This window comes from Plodia interpunctella, chromosome 15, assembly GCF_027563975.2.
Source record: "Plodia interpunctella isolate USDA-ARS_2022_Savannah chromosome 15, ilPloInte3.2, whole genome shotgun sequence".
NCBI classification, from domain to species: domain Eukaryota; kingdom Metazoa; phylum Arthropoda; class Insecta; order Lepidoptera; family Pyralidae; genus Plodia; species Plodia interpunctella.
In genome coordinates, this window is record NC_071308.1 from 7,056,036 (window position 1) to 7,078,433 (window position 22,398).

At 37.8% G+C, this 22,398-nt stretch overlaps 1 protein-coding gene across 7 annotated transcripts in view; it reads right to left on the bottom strand.

Moving 5' to 3' along the window:
- ash1 (absent, small, or homeotic discs 1) overlaps window positions 1-22,398 on the bottom strand; it is a 42,783-nt gene that overhangs the window by 4,467 nt on the left and 15,918 nt on the right. For 6 of the 7 annotated variants that reach the window (XM_053756162.2, XM_053756163.2, XM_053756161.1 and 3 more), the window contains 14 exons: window positions 12,184-12,378; window positions 11,842-11,977; window positions 5,882-11,726; window positions 5,529-5,722; window positions 5,253-5,391; window positions 4,792-4,957; window positions 4,053-4,209; window positions 3,498-3,598; window positions 3,019-3,366; window positions 2,370-2,709; window positions 1,792-2,018; window positions 1,589-1,688; window positions 1,267-1,421; window positions 777-1,031 (listed from right to left, as the gene is read on the bottom strand). In XM_053756162.2, the coding sequence (XP_053612137.1) occupies window positions 777-1,031; window positions 1,267-1,421; window positions 1,589-1,688; window positions 1,792-2,018; window positions 2,370-2,709; window positions 3,019-3,366; window positions 3,498-3,598; window positions 4,053-4,209; window positions 4,792-4,957; window positions 5,253-5,391; window positions 5,529-5,722; window positions 5,882-11,726; window positions 11,842-11,977; window positions 12,184-12,378 (8,358 nt within the window). The remainder of the gene's footprint in view (window positions 1-776; window positions 1,032-1,266; window positions 1,422-1,588; window positions 1,689-1,791; window positions 2,019-2,369; window positions 2,710-3,018; window positions 3,367-3,497; window positions 3,599-4,052; window positions 4,210-4,791; window positions 4,958-5,252; window positions 5,392-5,528; window positions 5,723-5,881; window positions 11,727-11,841; window positions 11,978-12,183; window positions 12,379-22,398) is intronic. The other variant, XM_053756165.2, reaches the window with a different exon arrangement.

Consider the following 22,398-nt stretch of genomic DNA (forward strand, 5'->3'; position numbering starts at 1 on the left):
AAGTGAGTTCTAGAGGTATTTTAGTAAAATAATTTTCAAATAAATCAGCTATTTCTTTTTTCGAAGTAGTTTTTTTTATTATTATAATTAATTTCTGGAATGCTTTCCTAAACTACTGTTTTGCCAATTTCTTTATTAATAACATTCCAGGTCTCTTTCATTTTGTTAGAAGCCTTATTAATTTTATTTCTAATATAATTAGATTTAGCTTGCCTACATACTTTTTTGAAAATTTTTGAATAACTCCTAACATATTCTACGAAATTGGTATCGAACCTATATTGTTTTTGGGCATATAAATCAAAGTTTTTGTCTGCTTTTATATATACCTAATGTAGCCCATTCATTAAACTTTAATTTGTTATGCCGCTTTTGTTTTTTTTTTGTTTAAAAGTATCAGTAAAGACTCCAGAAATAGTACTAAATAAAATATTATAGTGTTCATTAGGATTGGTGCCAGTATATGTGACTGAACACATTTTATTCTGTAATTAACTTTTAAATTTGCATATAATGCATTGTTATTCAAAGTGGACGTCTGTAAAAAAATCAGTTGAAGATACCTGCTTCTTAATTTCAGTTGATGATTACATACATGTATTACACTGAATTTAAAAAAAAGCTTGTAAGTAACTGACTCCTTTAGAATTAGTACAAGATGTGGGTCAAGTTTCCGCTCGTAAAACACAAGTGGCCGTAAATGGGCGACCACAAAATATTTCGAGTCCATTTCACACGAAAAAACTATCAAAACACAGGCAAAAAAAACTAATTACCTTATTCTGCGCAGTGTCCTCTTTATTCCCCTTGGTAATATTCTTCACCTTCTTCCTATCAACGCGCTTGGTCTTGGGCGATTCCCCTTTATCGCCATTCTTCTGGCTAACATCGGGGTGTTTGTCATCGATGGGGATATCTCTCAACACGTATACAGTGTCGCCCTGACGCACTTGCAGGTCCCCACGCATCAGGGACAAGTAGAATTGGTGACCTTCTTCTGTGTAGTCGTCTAGAGGGATCTCACGGTCCACCTGGGATTGATATCAGTTTTAATATCTTGTTCTTAGTGGATTTCTTATTGATTGGATGCTAAAAGGTTTTGATTGCAAAATTTTTTTAACACTTACGCAATCATCTTACATTGAACATTGAAGCGAAAAATATCTCATTTTCAAAAAATAATTCCTAAAAACAAATTTTTAAACAGCTAAGAAATTCCGTGTATAATTTTGAACAGTATTGGTTCGTATGAGAGGTTCGTCACACCTGTCGGCGACTGCAGTGATGGCAGTAGTGCGGCGCGCAGAGGTCGGTGACGCGCATGCAGCGCGCGTGCTGCCACACACCGCAGCCCGCGCGGCCGCACTGCACCATCACGCCCTCCTCTACGTGCAGACCGCAGATGCACAGGATCACCTCCTCTGTGCAACGGATATTATGTTATTGTCTCTGATAACGCCAGTAAAGTTTTATGTTAACCTTACAGCATATACCGATAAACACATTTAAGAAATAAACTTCGACACATTTTCAGGCAATTTGTGACATAAACGTATTACGTGCGCGTCGCACCTGTAAACAAACTTACCAGTTTTAGATTTCTGCACGAATCCAGGTGGCAAAGGTTCGTCGGGGCCAAGCAGTTTGATCAATTGCTCAGCATAATCAGACTTGGCGGAATTATAAGTCTGAAAAAAAAAATTTGCTTACAAAAACACTTCATTTAACATTACATTATTTAATTACATTAAAACAACAAAAGATACACAGGTGGCTTTTTTCTAATCTCACCTTTTTCAACTGCATGGCCAAAATACCCAATGGAGACAATCTGCCATGGTCCCTGATGGCCGCAGCGAACATAGCATTCATATCTGCGTCGAACTGCGACACGTTGTCGTAGTGTCCACTCGATATGTTGCCCTCGATGGTGGACAAGTCGGGCGACGGAGGAAGACCTTCTATAGATTTGGTTTTCATCTTCATCAGCGGCGCGCAGAGGGGCTTGTCTTTATCGTCTGTGATAGTTTATTTTGTTTATTTAGACTTTAGGATATAAAAAAATAAAAAACAATTGTACATTTAACAAACCACTTTTCCTAGTTTGTAGCAAATTATTCTTTTACCTATATTCTTGCTAAATATTATGTCTGTCATTTGTTCTAAGGTCTCATGAACAGAATTATGAAGTAAACAGATACAAATTTTCGGTATAAACATTATTGCTTACAAAAGATGGGCACAAACGTTTGTGACCATAAATCACATTGTAAATTGGTTCGCGGTCGTAAACTAATATTTTAACCCGGACATAAACCATATCTGATTGCTGATATACATTAAACATAGATAGAGATGTAAAATCGTACCTTTGACAGAAACAACAGCTGTGTACAACGCAGTGAGAGCCTTGACCCTTCGCTGATCCTGCGTCATTGTAGCTAACGACGCCTCGTCTTCCACCAAGATCTTCATACCGGCGCGGCGCGGCGACCGCAGCGCTTGTAGCCTCGACAGGAACACCTCAGAGTTCATCGTGTCTGGCAGCGACAGCGGGTCCACGGTGACGACCGCGGAGGCGGGGGAGGCGGGGCCGCCGGGGGAGGCGGGGCAGGAGGGGGAGGGGGGGCAGGCGGGCGCCGCGGGGGGCAGAGCCGCGGCCGGCGACGTTGGTAGTCCCAGGGATAGACGATCCCTTACGCGTCGCATCTGTGAAAATTACACAGTATTAACATATATAAAACGTAAACAAATGGTGGATAAACTAATACGTCACTCAAAGTAAGCTTCATGACAAGATGGTTGATAACCATCATGATACAAATAAATACGAATGTAGAGACACATTCTGGCACGATAAGAATTATTAGTTTCAAAAAGTGAAAACTTAAAAGCAAGAGAAATCGTAACAAGAGAAAATATATAGTTTATACCCATTCCCCACAAGAAACACTCGTTAACAGTATTTAACACAAATTACATAAAAATTATTTTGATTATATTAGAAGTAGCACTTACACTCTCCAAGTTCCTGAACAAGAAGCAATGCCTCTCCTTCACGAGATTTCTTTCTTTAGCCGTGAGCGGCTTCATCTGCGGTTCCTGCCACAGCTTGTTCAAATGCTGCTGGTACTTCAATATCGTCATATTCTTAATATCGCACGCTGTAACAGTCAATTGCTCGGATTTCTTGTTACATTTGACGGCTTTACGAGGCCTGCCCACTCGTGGTTGGTGGTTTGAGCCTTGAGATGTATTAGAAGTATTGGATGGAGTCCGGGATTGTGTCTTCACTGGTTGTTTCGTAATACGTTGTGATTTTCCTCCAATCACGCCGCGGCAATCTTCGGAATCACATTTGCAAGGCTGCAATAAGAAAATATATTAATTAAAACTGCTTATGTTCACGTACAATTGAACAGTACAGTAAAACTAATCATTGTACAAGGAGCACTTTTTTACAAAACTATCTTCATGAAAGTATAAACTGAAATTACCTGGCCTACTGCGGGGTTGAACAACGAGAAGTTATAATCATAAGTCAGCTCCTCATCGGGCTCAATATCACGCAGTGCGAACAACGCCATTCGGAATGTACCTGTGAAAATTTAAATTTGGTCACATTCATGCTAAATAAAGGGAAAAGATAAAGATGATCTTGATACCTGATTTAAAAAAGTTGCTTAGAGGTCGACATAATAATACAATTTCAAGAAATTCGAAGCCATAGCTTGTCTCTTATCTGAGCGTTTTCCCCTGCTAATTGTTGAGCCATTAAGTGTCGTAGCTCAGGGTCCACTTCTCCACTTTTCACGGTCTATAATAATAATCTATAATGAGATCGGTCTATAATGAGAAAGTTTGTGAGGATGTGTGTATGTATGTTTGTTACTCTTTCACGCAAATCTACTGGACTGATTATTATGACATTTGATACAAGGTATATTCTATATAACCTGGAATAACTCATACATATAATTTTTATCCCAAAATTCCCACGGGAGTGAAGACCCGGGGCGCAGCTAGTCAAACATAAATGAGCATTGTGTCACCGTTGGCGGTCCACTTCTGCATCTCGCAGTTGGGGCGGCAGGAGTGGTTGACGAAGCGGCCGTCGCCGCCCATGCGGTGCCCGTCGATGACCAGCCCGCCGTCCAGGTGCAGGCAGTAGTGGTGCGTGTCCCGAGCGTAACGGGTCGCCATGCGCTCCTGCAGACGCAACGTTATTTTTATTTATTTTGCTTTATTACAAAAAATGCTTTCTGTCGGTTGACAGGTATATATAGTACTACCTTTTCGATCAGACTGGAATGTAGAGAAAGTTGTGGAAAGTGCAAAATTAAAACGTAATGTCAACCTGCAAATAGTTGGAACCCAAGGTCCGCTTTCTTACTTGTCCACCTTCACTTTTCATTGATCGTTTTGTTTCTAACCACTGGTGCCCGATTTTATTCAAGTCACCTAAAGACAACTGATTTTACAACTACCTACAGCCATCTAGTGACAAGTAGTCATAAACACACTAGTAAAATAAATAGTCAACTAGTGTGCAACTCAGAGGAGGTTTCTTCACGATATTATCCTTCGAAAGTAAGCCTTGATAGCATCAAACCAACACTTTTTGTGTTTACCTCTTCTGCCAGGAATGGAGTATCACTAGATGGTATAAAACAAGTGTGATCCTTGAGGAACATTTATTTAATTATATTGTATAATTTATTATGGTATTACCCGAGCGAAGCCTGGACGGGCAGCTAATTGTAAAAATGAAAAACTGAATTCAGGGGTTACCTTAAACTCCTTATCAGAGACGACTTCGCCGACGTACTCCAGTATGAAGTCGCCAGACGTGATCTTGTGTTTGGTCTTGACGCCCCAGCCCTTGTTCTCCGTCATGAACCTCTCCAAGCCAGACGCCCACTCGTGACGCTGAATGCGCTGATTCTTACACCTGTCACTGGAAAAACGGTTGATAACTATTACATTTCTTCCACAAAATTACCACAATTTAATAAGTCTAACAAATCAACTGTCTTATAAAACATAATTGGAACTGAAGAACAGGATGACACACTCATTAACGAGAATAATATGAAACACTCATAACCAAATTAACTTAAAGAGTATTAAGTTGGGATATGATAACAACTTCTATACGCAACAAACCTCATCAGACCATAAAGCACAAGATCGTATTGCTTGGTAGGCTAATCTAAATAAAAAGTATAGAAGTAGTAACACCAGTAACGCACCCGCAAGGACACAGCTGCGGCGAACACTCGGAGTACACCAGCCGGTTGATGCAGTCTTCGTTACAACCGGAAGTCGGCGCGCAGTTGCAGGCCACACTCTCGCACTCCTCGGCCGATGGCTTCACGTCGTAATACACGTCTAGAACAAACGCATTTTATTTAATGTATATATATATATATTTTAACCTTTAGGTGACATGTGCCACTGCTCCAACAGTACCATTACAGTTTAGCCGGCATGACGTACCGTCGAGTGTACAATGAAATAGAACTCACTGGTGCGAATCTTCTTATAGTTCCAGGAGGGCACGGGCTGGTTGTAGTGCTGCTGCCACCAGATGTCGTGCGGCAGCGTGTAGTGCAGCGTGCGGCGCCGCACCCAGCGCTCGCAGTACGGCGGCGGCGCCAGCAGCCCCGGCGGGAATTCCGTCTGTGTCACTAGGTTCTTGCCTTTGCCCTCCGGTTTTGGACTGGAGTAAAAATATTTAGGTTTTATAACAAGATCGTAAAGCATTCTGAATCAGGCGTATATATAGCCATAAATAAGATATTTACCCCGAGGGTGAAATGAGGATTTATAGTAAATGTAATACTAGGAAAATTACATCCCATCATAAGGTAAAACTTACTCTTCTTTATAGTAGTCGGAGAATAGACCAGCAACCAAGAACTTCTTCCTTAGTCGCGGGTTTCGCTTAGACACCACAGGTTTGTCCCTGTTGTCCACGCTGCTAGCAGGACTATCATCGCGCGACGACGCCACTCGCTTCTTGCAAATAATGCTCTTCGATAGCACATCTATACTCTTCTCAAAGTCTATCTCTTTCTCATTCAGCGGCAAAGGATCGTTCTCGTCGTGATCGCGGAGCGTGTCTATCGAAGGCTCACGAGATTTAGAAAGCAGTCTGCGGCTAGCGATCGTGTCTAAAGAACTCTCTCTTGAACTTGATTGCACTTCTCGCATTTTCTTATTTACTTGACACGATCTAGACTTTCTCCTTGTCACAATACTCATAGCCTTCTCTGACTTTTCATCAGTTTCTGGAGCTGGTTTCTTGTTATCAGATTTTTTACTTTTAACAATTTTCTGGTCATCATTAGAAATGTCAGAGCTTCTAGTCAGCCTTCTCTCCGTAGGACAGAGCACTGCTAAACTGGACTTCGGCCTTAGAGCGACTTTACTATTTCTCTCCACAATCTTCCGCTTTGAAAATATCTCCTCAATTTCTTGAGATGGAGACATAGCCCTAGTTTTGCGTTTCAGTCTTTCCAAATTATCCAATCTACTTGCAGGTCTCGATTTCAAATTCAACAAACTTAAAGGAATACTATCTTCTGGGTCATTACTAATCGAACTAGCTAATGACGGAATACTATCAGTCTCACTCAGCACCTCCCATTTATTTACGTGATTCTTCACTTCTTTTTCGGCTTTATTTTTCAATTGTAGAGAAGGAGCCCTCAATATAGAGGAACCAATATTTTTCTTTTCAGTTACATTATCTGATTTCTTATTTGTTTTATTATCTGCAGTAATGTCTTTACCCTGTAATTTTTCAAGAGCAACAACAGTTAAACGCCCTTGCTTCGGACAATCCTCTTTATTCAAAATTACTTTTAACTCGGGTTTTTTATTTGTAGTTCTTTCTAAGAAACTGCTCATTGCTTCCCCATCTTTCGGCACTCGTTCAAATGCAGAGTTGTTTGCCGAGTTGTTATCTGTGTCTGATGTAAAATGACTGTCAGAAGTTAAGTTAAAGCTATTGGGTTCAACCTTCTTCTTTTTCTTCTTTATGCTGGGGAAGCCGGTCCTATTGATAGCTTTACGCCTTCGAGCTTTTTTCTTCAATGTCTCAGGTGTTTTGTTTTCAGAGGGCTCATTCACGAGTGGTTTCTTCTCAGTAGTAACAATTTTCTTTGTCGATGTCATTATAGGGAGTCGCTCGGCTTGAACCTTCGGAACTAACATTTTGGGAGGTAAAACTAATTTGCTTTCCCTTATGATATTATTTGTTTTCTTTTTCTTTTTGTTATCGCTCGTATCGTCACTCTCATTAGCTATATTTCTTTTAGGCTGTCGTAAATTGTGACCACCCGTTGTTTCTTGTATTTTGTCAGAAATTACTGCTGCTATAGATTCTCCCCTTTTTGGACGTATTATGGGATTAGGAGTTTCAGAAATAAGCGCTAGTGGTATTTCGGCTTCAGTGTCAATGGGGGTCAACAAGGCATTCGTAGATTTGTTATCGCTTCTGGTCTTGCCTCTTGATTTATTAGCTTCATTGAGCAAATTGTTTACACAAATAGAGGATTTTGGAATTTGATCCTCGATATCAATTGATGGTTCGAATATGCCTGTCGGTTTATCAATTTCCACAACAAGAACTTGTTCTGCACTTGACTCTGACGCTTTTGCCTTTTTAGTTTCGATAACTTTTCCTTTTGACACGGGCGATTTAATTACAGTAGCACGAGTACTCATTTGAGAACTATCTTTATTCTTCTTGTCATCTGGTATTTTTGTGTTGGCATCAGAAACAGTTTTCTCTTTTTCCAGTATTCGAGATTCAATAGATTTACGTATATTATTGTTAAGCAAAGTATCCAAAACCTTTGTAGCTGCACTTGGATTAATTTTAGAAACAAGATTACTTGTTAAACCTTCGAGCCTATTTTTCTTGCGTGTCATTATTTCGGACTTTTGAGCGGGTGGTATGGAACTTTTATACAATGTACGCGCTGACATACTTTTTAAAGGATCGGCACTAGTACTACTGGCCGATAAATTATTTGGAGACACAATGTTAGATTTCTCACTATCAGCAACATCTTTGTTATTTTGGTTGACATCTTTTACATTAGCTAAATTATTCGGCTCATTTTCCGATAATTTATTAGACAATGATTGTACCACTTGATCTAGGCCAGAATTTGATAATGCTTTATCCGCTTCCAGTCTATGTCTCTTTTTCGGTGTAACAATTGGAGCGGGATTTCTAATAGGAGATTGTTTAGTCTCTGATCGTGGAGATGAAACTTTGTGAGTATCTTGTTTAGCTGATTCAGCTTTGATATCATTTTCCTTAGATTTTGGCAACGATTTTTCTAGATCTTGTACCAGTTTATCTACAGCCTTTAGCTTCTCTGATGTTTCAATAATCTTTTTCGATAATTCTGATTGTTCCAGACTACGATTCTTTAAATTCGACTCATCCTCCACTGTTGTTAGAACAGGAGATTGATTCTTTGAACCCGCGGTCGTATTAATTTCGTTAACTAAATTAGCCAAAGCATTTACATCAGACTCAGTGGATGTACCGATATTAGTTTTTGTAGTTTTAGTTATTTCATTATTCTTAATGTCTTGAGCTGTATTGTTAATGTTAGCCTGTGTAGAAGCTTTGGAATTCTCATTGCCTTTTTTCCCTTTATCATGTGATGGTTTAGCTTTATGAGATTCTTCACCTAAACAATCGGTTTCAGTGCACAAGAATTTTTCAGGACTTGTGCCATTCTTTGAACTTTCGTCAAATTCTGTTGGAACTAAACTGAGACTCAAGGAGTTACTGGTGGAAGAATTGATATGGTAATGCCTCTTTTTAAGGGGCAATTTATGTTCATTGGTATCTTTTCCTCCTTTGTTTTGAGATTCTGTCAATTGCTTTTTGTGTCTTCTCTTTGATGATGGAGTAGCTATCTCTTGATTATCGGATGTTTTGCGTTTTTTAGACCCCCTTTTCACCACTTTCGGCGGAGCCAGTTCTGCGACAGGCTTTTCCACACTTTTGGTCGGATTTTGTGTAACATTAGCAATCATTTTAGGAGCAATTTGACATAGTTTAATAAAATTGCTGACTAAACTGTCCATGTCCTGACAAAATTTTTGATCCACAAGATTAATGACTTTAGTATATGACTCGCGGCATCTAGATACAGATCTTGAACGGTGTCTACGTTTACTTCTATGTCTATGATGCTTGCTTTCCGTTTTGACGGTAATCCGTGACGGTCGCTCTATTGGTTTTAAATGAATTTTTGGTGGAGCAAGAACAACTGTTCTTCTGTGTTTTCTAACGTGAAATGATGGTTTTATGTGAGGTTTTTTGAAATTGAGAAACACATTTCGTAACAATGATTTGTTTGGTACATAACTATTTTTAGCTTTTTCAAATATGCTTGGTAGTGGTTTGCTATTAGAATCTTTTTTTGCAGAATTTGAATACATATTCTTTTGTTTGCGGCTTTTTGGCGACAGATTTCTCGTCAATGTATCAATTTTTGATTCATTATCCTTTTTTGCTCTGGCAATAGTACATATTGGCGATGATCCAAATTTGTGTGCAAATACTGGTTTAAGAGCCGGCAATGGAGTTCCGATGTAATTAGTTTTTGTTGGAGATTTAAGAAGTGTATTATTATTATTATGGCTCACTTTGAAAATATTATACGTAGTTACTGGCCGCTGTAAACCACTAAAAACTGGACCCGGCGCAAAAGGATCAGACGAATTGACTCGCAAAACTTGCTTTCTATTCATTTTCGAAAAACCAAAATCATATTTTTGGGGCAACGGATATTTAGTACATACGCTTATATATTTGGGACTAGCACTTGGTTTTCGTAGGTACGTATCACATTCGGAATCGCTGGAGCTATGCCCTAGATTAAGGCAACTATAAGTTTTATTTGCCAGCAATAATATTTCTTGATCAGAGACAAAATGTTTTTGATTTTTGTAGTATGACCTATCTCTAACAGATCTTGTCTTTTTTAATTTTCGCGTGCGCCTACGTAAACTTCTCACGCTATAATCTGTTTTATAACCTGATTTGTCGCTTTTGTACCCAGATTTATGATCGGTTTTATAACCGGAACGATAAAAATCACTTTTATAACCCGATCTACACCCGTAGTCACTCTTATAGCCCGATTCGATGACCCTGCTACAACTTCTGTAGGGTTTAAATTCATGATCACTTTTGTATCCAGATAATATATCCTTGTACTTAGGGTTCAGATCGATTTGCTTCCACGTGGGATCTAGAGGATCATCTGCAGCTGCTTCATTTTCACTTTGATGATCTCTCCATGCATTGGTAAAACTTTTGCTTGTCTTTTTGGGTAAACTGGCAAGTTTGCTATTAAGTTCTTTACGTTTTGCATAAACCCCTGATAAAACTGACCTATTCGATGGTACTGAATCTTCATCACTATCATTAGAGTCATATTGATTTTTGTCTTTTAAAGTTTTGGGTGTAGATTTCGGCACCGTTTTCGTTTTGCTCTGAGGCTTACGGCCAACTTTTTTTCTGGGTGGATATAAAACTTTATCTGTAGCATACAGCATTCTATCTAAGGCCGCTATATCTAACTTTTGTTCACTTCGTTTAGTCTTTTCATATCTACTTTGCTCTTGTTTTAAAGGAACTGGCGATGGTGCTTCAGTTTTTATTATTTTCACTTCGTTTTCTATTCTCTTCTTCTGATAATCACAATCACTGGAGTCAGATCTATTTTGTGCTTTATTTCTAACTTTTGATTTTGATCTCACTGGTCTCCTCTCTCTCGTATTTTCTTTCTGAATTGATTTCCTAGCTAATCTATTATGACTTTCATCTTCGTCATGACGTCCTAGAGGCGAATGTGAAGGGGAATTATTGTGACTGGACAAAATACCAGAATCCGGCGAAACATTCGGTGGATCATTATTATTGTGAAAGTTGATAACATTAATGGCAGATTTATCTTCCTTCTGAGATTCTTCTGTTTTCTTTACTTTCCGAGGCCTGCCACGTTTTCGTCTTGATTCTACAATTACATTTTTAACATCTTCTTGAGATTCAACAGAATTTGTACTGATAGTATCTAACTTCTGAGTATCTATATGACTAAGATTCATATCTGTTCCAACCACTGTTATCGGTGAGCTTTTCAATAAATCGTTAGCATTGCCTAATTCTGATCCACTCTGTGTTATATCTAAACTCATGAAATCATTGTTGTCGACACAGTCATCTAAACTGGGATTCGGTATAGAGATCCCTCCTGTGACAGAAGTGATCTCTTCTAAATCTTTATCAATTTGATTTAGTTCTTCTGTTTGTTGTGGACTTAGATGTTGAGTATCCGTTAGAAAGTTCGGATTCATGGGCGGTATTTCGGGTAAGTTGTTGATTTGTCCTAGAACACAATCGCTTATACCAACACTTTCAATAGGATCTGAATTCAAGCCACACGTTAGCGATGTCGTTGCACCAGCGCCGATTGATGCCAAAGGTGTGGTGCTGCTACTGATTAACTGTGTTTGGGCTTCGAAATGCTGCAACAGAGTAGAAGCGTAGTGAGTTGTGCTCGGGTGACCTGGTTCAGAATTAGAGCATTCATTTTCTGAGCTAGACGAATCTGCAGTCGCTCTTTGTATGGCCGCAGTTACCAGCTGAGGCGTTAGTTCCATTTCACTACTCGAACCGTCACCTGGGAAACATATGATATATTGTAGTAAATCTAACGCTATTTCTGATTTAACAGTCGCTTACTTATGACATTAAACTGGGATATGGCTCCAAATTAGAATATAAAAATATCTTACCATTGTCGACGATCGACTTATCGTCGTTTTCAGATGCGGCATTGTGTACAGAGAATGTAGAAAAGTTGGACTGTTGCGCAGGCGCGGTGGATGTCTGCTCTGGAAATAGTTCCGCGAGGTCTGCATCGTCGATGACCTGGCGATGTATTTACGATCTTGTTTTAAATAGACCTTATGCAAACTATGAAGCTTAAATTTTGCAATTGATTTAATCTTTCAAATATATATATATTTAGCGATTATTACATTTATTTATAGCTGATATACATACAATTACTAGAGGAAGCGTAGACGTGAAGCCTACACACAGTCTCTACCTTTACGAGGTATTAATATTTTTACCTGCAGCTGACAGGCAGCAACCAGCGCCGCACTGGAGTCATCAGCGGACGCATGCACGGAACCGCCTGCGGCATCCGCGGTGTCAGAATCCGATGATGAAGATGACGATGAAGACGACGACGATGATGACGATGAAGACGTCGACGAGGATGTGCTGCTGCCGCAAGCGGCGCTTTCGGCGGCCGGTGACGGGAACTAAAACAAATAATTGCTTACGAAAATGTATCATGGTTATAGAATAAGTCACCAGATTCTTTACAATCGTTACAAGAGTTTTTCCACAAATAATAGATGTCAGATAGATTTACCTAACTAGTAGTGAATACATTTGGTGCATCATATTTCGGATCCCATAAACATCACAACATTAAATACAGCTAAATAAATAACGTTTACTGATTTGTCAATGTTTAACTTAACGCAAACGCTGACACCTAACATCCAAAGAATGTGTAATGAAATATGCAGCATAGTAAAAGTTGTGAATTAACGATTTCTCAGTAACTGCCTTATAATCGCACCGTGCCGTGGTATTGCACTAGAAATAACTACAATCTCGACTTATTCTGAGGTGTCATTAGCATTCCGTGATTGATTTGATGCAATCGACGTTAAAGTGTTGCAATATCATTAACCTCTATGAATTTATAAACCATTAAATTCCCACAAAATATTAATTTAGAAAATTATTCTTAACTTGGAAAAAAAACTTCAGTATAAGATCCAAGGGATCATAAGTTACATTTATTACATAAATGAAAAAGTAAAAACAACATATTGTTGTAAAAGTGTGTTTCTCTTACAGACAACCCTTAGACGCTGTTTTTTTCTTTACAAGGGTAATTTATAGTCAAATCTTGTCTCGTAACTGTACGATGGGAATATAATTAGTAAACACTTGGGTTGGACAATAGTTATTTCTAGCAAACATTTATTCGTAGTGTTCCCAGGTTGCCTTTTAAGAACGAATGCACAACTCACGACTCTCGATAACACAATGAAAGCAAGGGATTTACAACACGCTCCTATTTGAATTGACTAACACGGTTGATCCGAGTAATTCGTTTGCGGTCGCACGTTTCTCGCAATCACTAACCGTAATATATTTTGCCTATTTAAACTAAATACCAACACCACAAGTGGAACTATATCTTTTTAATTTAATGATTTTATGCCTAGTTTCTCACAATCGACTGATTATAATTTTTTAAATAGTATTTGTATTAAAAACTCAATTTATAAGGAGATTTTCTTTTTATACAGAAATAGGGTCCACAAAACAACCCATGATTGTTTTTAGGGCAATAAAGCACTTTAAATCCTCTTATGAATGACGTACGAGTAGACTAACGAACATATAGCCTTAGCAACTGATAGGCAACAATAATTATACTAAAGAACGGTTGACATCAAAACGTTTGTCAAATGATAGCCGAATCTTCATAGTGTAAGCTATATTTTTTATGCTGACCCTGGGCTTCGCGGCCCTACAGCCCCAATCCTTACAGCAATCAACTAATTGATTGACAACTTTGTAAATTAATGTTGTAGAACTCAGTGTCATAATGTTTTGGTTTCACTTCTCCATTATGTTGATTTTCCGAGGGTGCTAATCAATAAGGCGGAAGGGCGAGCAACCCTCAGCACTGGAAGGGGTTTAGCAAGTGTCGTGTGGCCGCCTGCCTTATCACCACTTGCATATCAAATACTACGGAAACAACCCCATAACCGATGGCAATGGCGGACTCTTTTTTTATTATAAACTAGGCTTTTTACTGCTATTTTAGTACGGCTTTTTAGTGCTCAAGTATAGAGGTAATGATAATGGCACTTTGGTAAATACATAATAATGTTTGTCCTAGAGTTGCTAGGCGATACTGTTTTTGCAAATGTTGTTGTTACCTGTGTGGAAATATATGTATAAAATACCGACGTAAATCATTGGGTACATTCACAAAACTCGACCAAGTCATACAGACATGGACAAATATGAAAGCTCTGTGCCTTTGAATCGACAATAGAGTATAGAGTAACGGTACGTATCTCAGTCGACGCCGACACGAATATCACATTAACAACCTCGTGATCTGCGGAGATTCATATCTGACAGCAGACACCAAACAAACACAAAATAATGCCCAAGACATACATGGAGCCTATCTTCAATATTCAGTTTTATTATTTAATAGCCACATTTCCTTCACGACTTTATGCATTTCAAATTTATACATAAATCAACTAATTATATACCTATCCAGCATGACTGGTACGTATATTAAGAAACTACCTCGCGAGCCGGTAACTGGTAAACAACTTTTTATGAAGCGATTATAATGGCCGTTCAACTTACATATTAGAACATTTTGGTAGAACGCAAGAACGTCACGGCGTAACGGAGTTTTCACAAAATAAACAGGTATAATTAGAAAAAGGTTTAATGAACCAGTAAGACTTCCAGATACGTTGTCTAATGTGAAAGTTATAAGGTCTGTTTGGAGTGGAATCTATTTTTACTATTACCGTACATCAGTAAACAGTTGATTGTGTGGGTCAATGACCTGCGCCAAATGTCGAGAACAATACCCTATACTTCAAAAAGATCTCGTATCGAATCTTACATTACAGAAAATAAACTATGGAAAGTATATTTTGTGATTGAACCAGAAGTGGTTGAAATGTTTCGACATTCCACCTAATGCGGAATTACTGTGAAGTACTTACGTGACGTTAAGATAATATCTATTAATGTAGCTACGACAATTGGAATGACCGCAGACCGTATATACGAGAAATCAAACAACGTTACAACTGACAATCACAGAGATATAAAAATAAAAGTAAAGGTAATAAATAAAGCATATCTCATAAGTAAAAGGCTAATGAGATTGGAAGAGGAAATGTTGCAGAACGACCGGCGAGGCCATGAACTTGACTGTGACAGACAATCGAGCGCCGCCAAGCCACGCCTTGTTTAAGATCACGGCACTGGCAATACCAGATAGCGACATAAGTACAGAAGTTAAACTGATGTGCAAGAAGGATTAAGGATAAACAAATAATTTTTTATAAACAAATAAATAAACGAATGCATGCTGAAATTTAAGTAATGTTCAATAACGACGCAGCAAGTACTTGCGCATGTTCAACCCTCAAGACTTGAATTAAAGAGCATTCTACAAATACGTTTGTTGGAGTACATTTTATAAAAAAACAATCAACATTTGTGTGTTTTACTATCATTAACACATAGACCAAGATAGAAGAAAATATTATTTTCCCGATCAAAACCAAGTGCCCTTGCTTTTAATCAGTATTAAGTCGATTTCAGCATTTTATATTGCGAAATATTTATTATATTATAGCAATCAATCGTAGAGCAGAAATTCCTGACGATTAGGTTTATCTTCGTGTCAGTGAGGGTTTCATAACGTCCAGCATTTCTCATGGAAACGGCGGACTGGCCGGCGGACCGGCCGGCGCGCCTCACGACCGCAGACTTCTCATCGAAAAGACCAATCAACGTTCAATTGACAGTTTATTTTCTCCCTTACACGCGCTCGCAAAAAGATCTTAATCCTTCGCAGTAATCGGTTGATACAACATTTCTGTAAGATTTATAGTATAGTACCTACGAGGCCAAACGCTCACGTAATTGGTAACGATTATTAAGTGAATTTATATTCGATAAGTTGACAGGTCGTGGCTTGAGTAAATTGAATTTAAGTTGCGGCTGAATATTTACGTACTAGCTGCGATAATATTGCATTGCAAACATTCGGAAAGACTTAATACTGCAACATATTCTTTCGATCACATAGGCCTTTTACTTATGAAGCGCTTCATTTGTTGTCTATATCGTTTGCACTTGCTTTTATATCTTTGAGTTTATCAGTTGTCAATCCTACTATTTCTTGTTTACTACTAGTAATGTATATGCTCCTTATTATCATATTCATTATTACTAATTCTGCGGTTCTGGGTGTTTTATTACTATTGATAGTGCTACTGTGTTAACCAACAGAAGTTTATATGCATTAATAATATAATTGAATGAATGTGGCTAAACAAAGATATCTACGATACCCTAATAATAGGCCGTACAAATACGGCAGTGGTCTGCGGCGGGTCGAGGCAAGTATTGCCACGACCACGACGCTAATAGGCGTTTCGCGCCCATTTATTTCAGTTTTAGTTTTTATCGTCACACTTGCTAGCACCTACGCAGCATCGATAATCTAGGGTTGCAACCCTTGCCTTATACAAACATTCACAATGCCATATACTGCTAACGAACCCCTTTTAGATGGGGGCACAGTTTCAAATACAAAATTGTTCAGAATTCTTTATCTTGCCATGCAAAAATGTACTGTAATGTTATTACCTAAAATCTATTCAAACAAATACTTATAATTTGGATTTTAATACAGTCACGTTAAAGTATTTCGAAATGACTTAACACTTCCACATAAACCTGATCTTCGCCATATGAAATTACGCAAAGCAAGCATAAAAACCATTAAAATATGAAACCCCATCATAAAACAATACATAAAAATATAACACGAGACAAACACGACGAAATGAAGTAACTGTCGAAAGGAAACAGACTGAATACTCGTTAAACAGCCACAGAATCCACTTGGCAGTTAATAAAATATTAATTGGCAGCCCTGGACGAAGACGACTATCCGGTGGCGGTTGATTGTACTCATCAAGGATTTCTGCACTCAAGGACGATGCCAGCTAGACGATTGCCTCTTATTATTTCTCCTCAAACACACATCTTGTTTTTTGTCTCCGAAACTCATTTATATTCATGATACATATCGGCGGTTATCTATATAAATTAAAATATTTCCAGTTCTCTCCGATGGGAATATAAATTTATCGGACGAAATACTTGAGTGTTCGTTATTATGTCATATTTAAATACTTGAATACATTAAGTTAATTTAATCTGTAGATCTCTCACGACTCTTCAATTTTAATTAAAATGGCGTAAAATTAGTTTTGGTGTTCCTTTGTGATAATTCAGTCGTTAATTATCATTAGCCAACAAAAATCGTATAACTAATCTTTGTTACATCACTTTGTAGGACTTTCTTTGTCATATATGTGACGTTTATTAGGAAGTTTAATGACAATAAAAAAAATATAATGTATTAGATTTTCTTTATAAATAGAGATAAAATAATAGTCCTTCAATAATTATCTTAAGAATAATTAAACCTTGTGTATAAAATTAGATTAGATCTTATCATAACAGCCGTCAAGTTACGTCCATTCGTCGGCCACTTTCATATTAGATGCATTCACAATGGATCATTGAATTCAAACAAGCAAAGCTCATTAGAAGAGCTCTTCGTCTCATTGCTTCATATAATTTATTTAAAGTGTTTTTATGTGGAGCGAGATTCAACAAAAACTATCGACTATGCTCTGTTTGCGGGTTCACTAACCTCAATGTTTCCGAATGTGCGAACCTCTTTGTCTGCTACCTATTTTTTGTGGCATATGGCTATTTTGGCAGATTATTAGTATTACTCAATCTCAACTTTACGTTGACTATTTAAATCACGAACATTTTATATTTTTTGTGTTGAAATCAGATAGGTACCGCAAGCTATGACTAAGTGTATAGTTGAACCGCAAAACAAAAGTGTGATTGAGAAGCACTGTAACAATGTCGGTACATTGCGATCATATCATCGGCTGAACAATGCATTGACAAGACATCCATCGAGTCAAGGGCATATGCAAAATACACATCACGTCAACAAAGCTTATTGCAGGCCGGCCCAAAAAGTAAAACAAGTACAGAGCAAGGACAAAAGGACTACCAAGCGCAGCGTACCCAAATGGTACATTTCCACAGATCTTGCCGATTTACAAACTCAAGAGACTTAATTTTTTATTAAGTAATATATTAAAGGATACCACAGAAATAATAAATAATACATAAGTTTTTTCTTAAGTGAATAAGGAAGTATGTTACTCGGTGCAACCTCTTAGACTGACAGTAAGTTAGTGAAAATGTAGAAAACTTTCCAACAATATATCTGGATTACTTCCAAACATTCTCAATACTTTTAGAAATATTCATTGAGAATTAGGTTATCCTCACAGTAACAGACATACTATTATTATAGACATGTAAATCAGGGTTGCTGGGTCGAATGCATTCGGGTAAATATAATCGCCTGTCTCTAATTTTTGAATAATTTCTCATCTCGATTTGTTTTCTTGTTAATTATGAATCTTACGATATTCTGTCTCACGACAGACTGTTTTATTTTAATTATTTAACATAATTAAAATTGTAGGTAGTGTACGAGTCGCGTCAATGGAACGTCAGCGAAAACCGCTGAATAAATAAAGAGTAATTTGCAGTGCACTTGCATACTCCAGATAATGCAGTCGAGAGCACACGCGATGCATGTGTGTTTTACTAAGTACGGACAACGCTAACAATAATAAAAGATCTCGGTAAATATTTACTGGACGTTTACTCTTAAACCAACATCCATCCGTCGAATTGATAACGAAAGCTGAAAACATGCACTTTCATTGAAAGTTAACACGTTTTTCAACATCGCACATTGATTTTATAGATTACTTTGGTAATAATTCATGGCGGTACATACATCTGCATACATTAAAAGCAAATTACGTTTATTTAGATCCGTTAAAACGTATCATAGGAGTTTTATAGCGGCAATATAACTAGCCGCCAAATGACGTAAAGGAAACATGATGAAAAATGGGAAAAATCAAATCATTGATTTAATAACACTAACTAAACGAAATCATGATAAATGGGCATTAATGACAATATTATTGAACATACGAAGTAAACGTAGGTCACAAAAGATCACAAAAATATTCCTGCAAAAACCTTGAACAGAAGAAATGGTGAGGGGAAACTCAAACAACCAAAATATATGATTGAATAAAACATTGCAGTAGAACATCTACGGTTTTCCCATCTAGAACATAAAATAAAACAATACAAAAACACAAATTTATCAGTGTTTCCATGAGTCACGGTTAGTCGTTGCAACATTATGATAACGAGACACATGTTGTTTTTATTAAGGTTTTAACACGACTCACTGCAAATCAGATGGGACGCGACGAAAATGACATCATTTCGTTCTGAAGTTCACTATACGTTAAATAATATGGCTCGATTCAAATATGTCAGGAGCATGTTTGTTCAAGTGACAGCAAGATTAATGAAACTTGAAACGCACGTGCTATAAACTACACTTCGGACTCTATAAGACTAAACCCTGAATATCTAAATATACTTAATGAAGCAATTTTAATTTGTATTGATAACCCAGTGACCTAACGCCTGACTGAGCATGAGCAGTAGCAGCTGTCCAGAATGCGGTTACCAAGCGCGTGGTATGGGCTGCAATAAATCAAGGTGGTCTGTGACTGAAAGGTACCTATCAACATGGTCTCAAACATTAAAAACAAAATTTCTATATATCCATGCAAGGTTCATGGTACTTGAGTAAAATATATTCCCAACGCGTGGGCCATGACTGAACGACTTGTTAGGGAATTAAGTAATTGAACCAATCAAATCCTATTATGGATTCAATTACACGAAGGGTATTCTGGAATCAAAATGTATCTAAATCGATTAAGATTATTTAAAAAAGGGCTTGTTAAGGAAATGTGCAAACAGTCATTGTAATGTCGGCGGCGCGACGATGTCATTCATTCGCTTTGTCATGTTGTGAGCACAAGTGTTCGGACCGAAATAAAAACATGACAATGTTTGTAAGGTTCATCAGAAAAGTTTTAACACTATACGTATTGATGAAGATCAAAATGTTAAGATTAACAGAGAATTTAACATATTTTATGATACTTGTTTGACGTTAGGAAGGAATATTTTAATACAGAATATTCTACATAGGTATAAAAGTGTCTTTCGGAACAAAAACACATCGACAACATAGTGCCAATGCCAAGCCAAGACGTTCTACGATCATGAGGTATGTAGGTCAATTCAGTTTACAGACTTTAGAACGAAAAGAAATGCCCGGGAAATATTAATCAAGCAGAAATACCAACAAAAATTTGAAAACTATTATAGTAAGAGAGAAGATAAAAGTCCCCGGAGATAAAACCGCGGGTGACGAACGGGAATGAAAAGACAGAGTGATAACGATTCCGTTACATATAAAAAAAACACTTCATATATTATTATATGCTATAATATAATATCATTTATATTATAGCATAAACAATTTTTTCTGTTTTATCTAGGCTGTTCCTTCTATCATAATGAATGCGTATGTTTCCCCCATCTTTGGGGTGGCGTGGGGTCACCTGGGAGTAAAATAAAATATATTCTGTTAATGAGAAGCGTGCGTGACACTAACTCGACAGTTCTAGGTGCACAATGCATTACGCTTATAATTTGTGCTGCGGCAGACCAAATTACCATAATCAATTTCGATATTAGAAGTTTTGGCCAGGAACATTTGTGTCAGTTCATGATAGGAATTTATATGACCACGAATACTGAATATGCAAGGAACCGATTTCGTGTTCACAATTTATGCTCAAGCATTTTGAACAATAACGAAATTGAGCGCTAGGAGCTTGAAGTGTATTAGAAATTACAGACATTAAATTGGTTCAGCATTGCGCTTACAATTGCTTCGGTAGACGCTGGTCCCGTTTTCAACATTTACGACGCACGGTAACAAATAACGAGCCATCGTAAAATTCCGCAACACTGCGACGGGGACGCCTTCTAAGATGAAATAGCCAGATATCGGTGAATGTATTGGAAATTGGCTATTGGTCTAATGATTTTATTGTGTCTTTGTAATTGATTTTCATTCCTCTCGTCGCTCATCAACATTCCCGACGAAGCATACATTCAGATTTAGGAGATCCAAGATAGTTTAAAGTAGATAAAATTACAAGGCTAGGGAAGGTCGTTATAAGTCACATGTATTTTTGTTCCTTCGGAGGGTTAGTGGAGCCGGTTCCGGGTGGGCGCGCACGGCGCAGCCGGTGCATCAGAGCCGCAGCGGCGCCGAGCCGTCCGTGACTCAGAATTAGGCGCACCATTTCCATACCTGCGATCATAATCTACAGATCCCGACCATACTTAATTAAGGCGTACACATTTAGGGTGCGAAACGAACGTAATAATACCCCAAGCTTTATACACCCGTGCATTAGACGGAGGCGTGTTTATTATGTCCACTGTACCATATACTGTAAGCTACTATATTAGCTGTTTTAATAAATCTAGTGTATTATTTGATATGTATTGGAATATAACCCGACTTAGGAAATGGTCGATTATGGTAATCGGTAATAAACGGCGCTACGCGCTACCCACTCACTAACTGTTGTAAAGCCTGAAGACTGGTCCTATCAATTGAATTAGTTTATCGTTTGGCTGTTAGCAAATATGAACCAATTAATTAATAGTACACCAAATATTATTATTAGACTGTTACCTTTCTTCGTTGATGATTTGATCTATCGCTAATCACACTACTATGTTGACAGCATTTTATCTTATTTATCATGTAAACAAGATCTGCGGAGGTACCGGCTTAACGTATCCTGGATTAACGACTTGAGCAACGCTTAAGCGAAGACTGGCCTAAATAATTTATGATGTAATGATATTAAGTAACAGCAGTATAATTTCACTACAGAATCTTTAAGTTATTATTACTTAGCCGCCGAACTTGGAAGCCCAAATATTGCTTGCTAAACCATCAGTATGTTTTTAGAGTTTTACATCTAAACGGTAGGCCAGTACTCAATGTGTAACATTGAAGCGCAGTGGCGGTGCTCCAAGCGATGACAAGATACCAATGGAGACCCTTCCTTATCCGCTGCGCGATACGATCTACCGAAGAACGGTGTCTAATTTGAATAAATACCGACCTGCACTCCTTAGCCTCCCGTTCTCAGACTGACATCTTTGAGAACTAAAAATGTACGATTGAAAACTTATTAATTGAAATTTCATTTAATAACCGGTGTTTTCATTTGTGTACTTGCTTTTATCAAAAAATTTGGTTTCATTGGGATTTGTTGATATCCTAAAAATGTCCACTTCATATGAAGTCATCAGTGGACTTGCTGTGGCTCTGAAATGATGACGACTATGAATATATTATACTCATTGAATTTAGTTTACAAGCGTCTTCAAAGTAATAG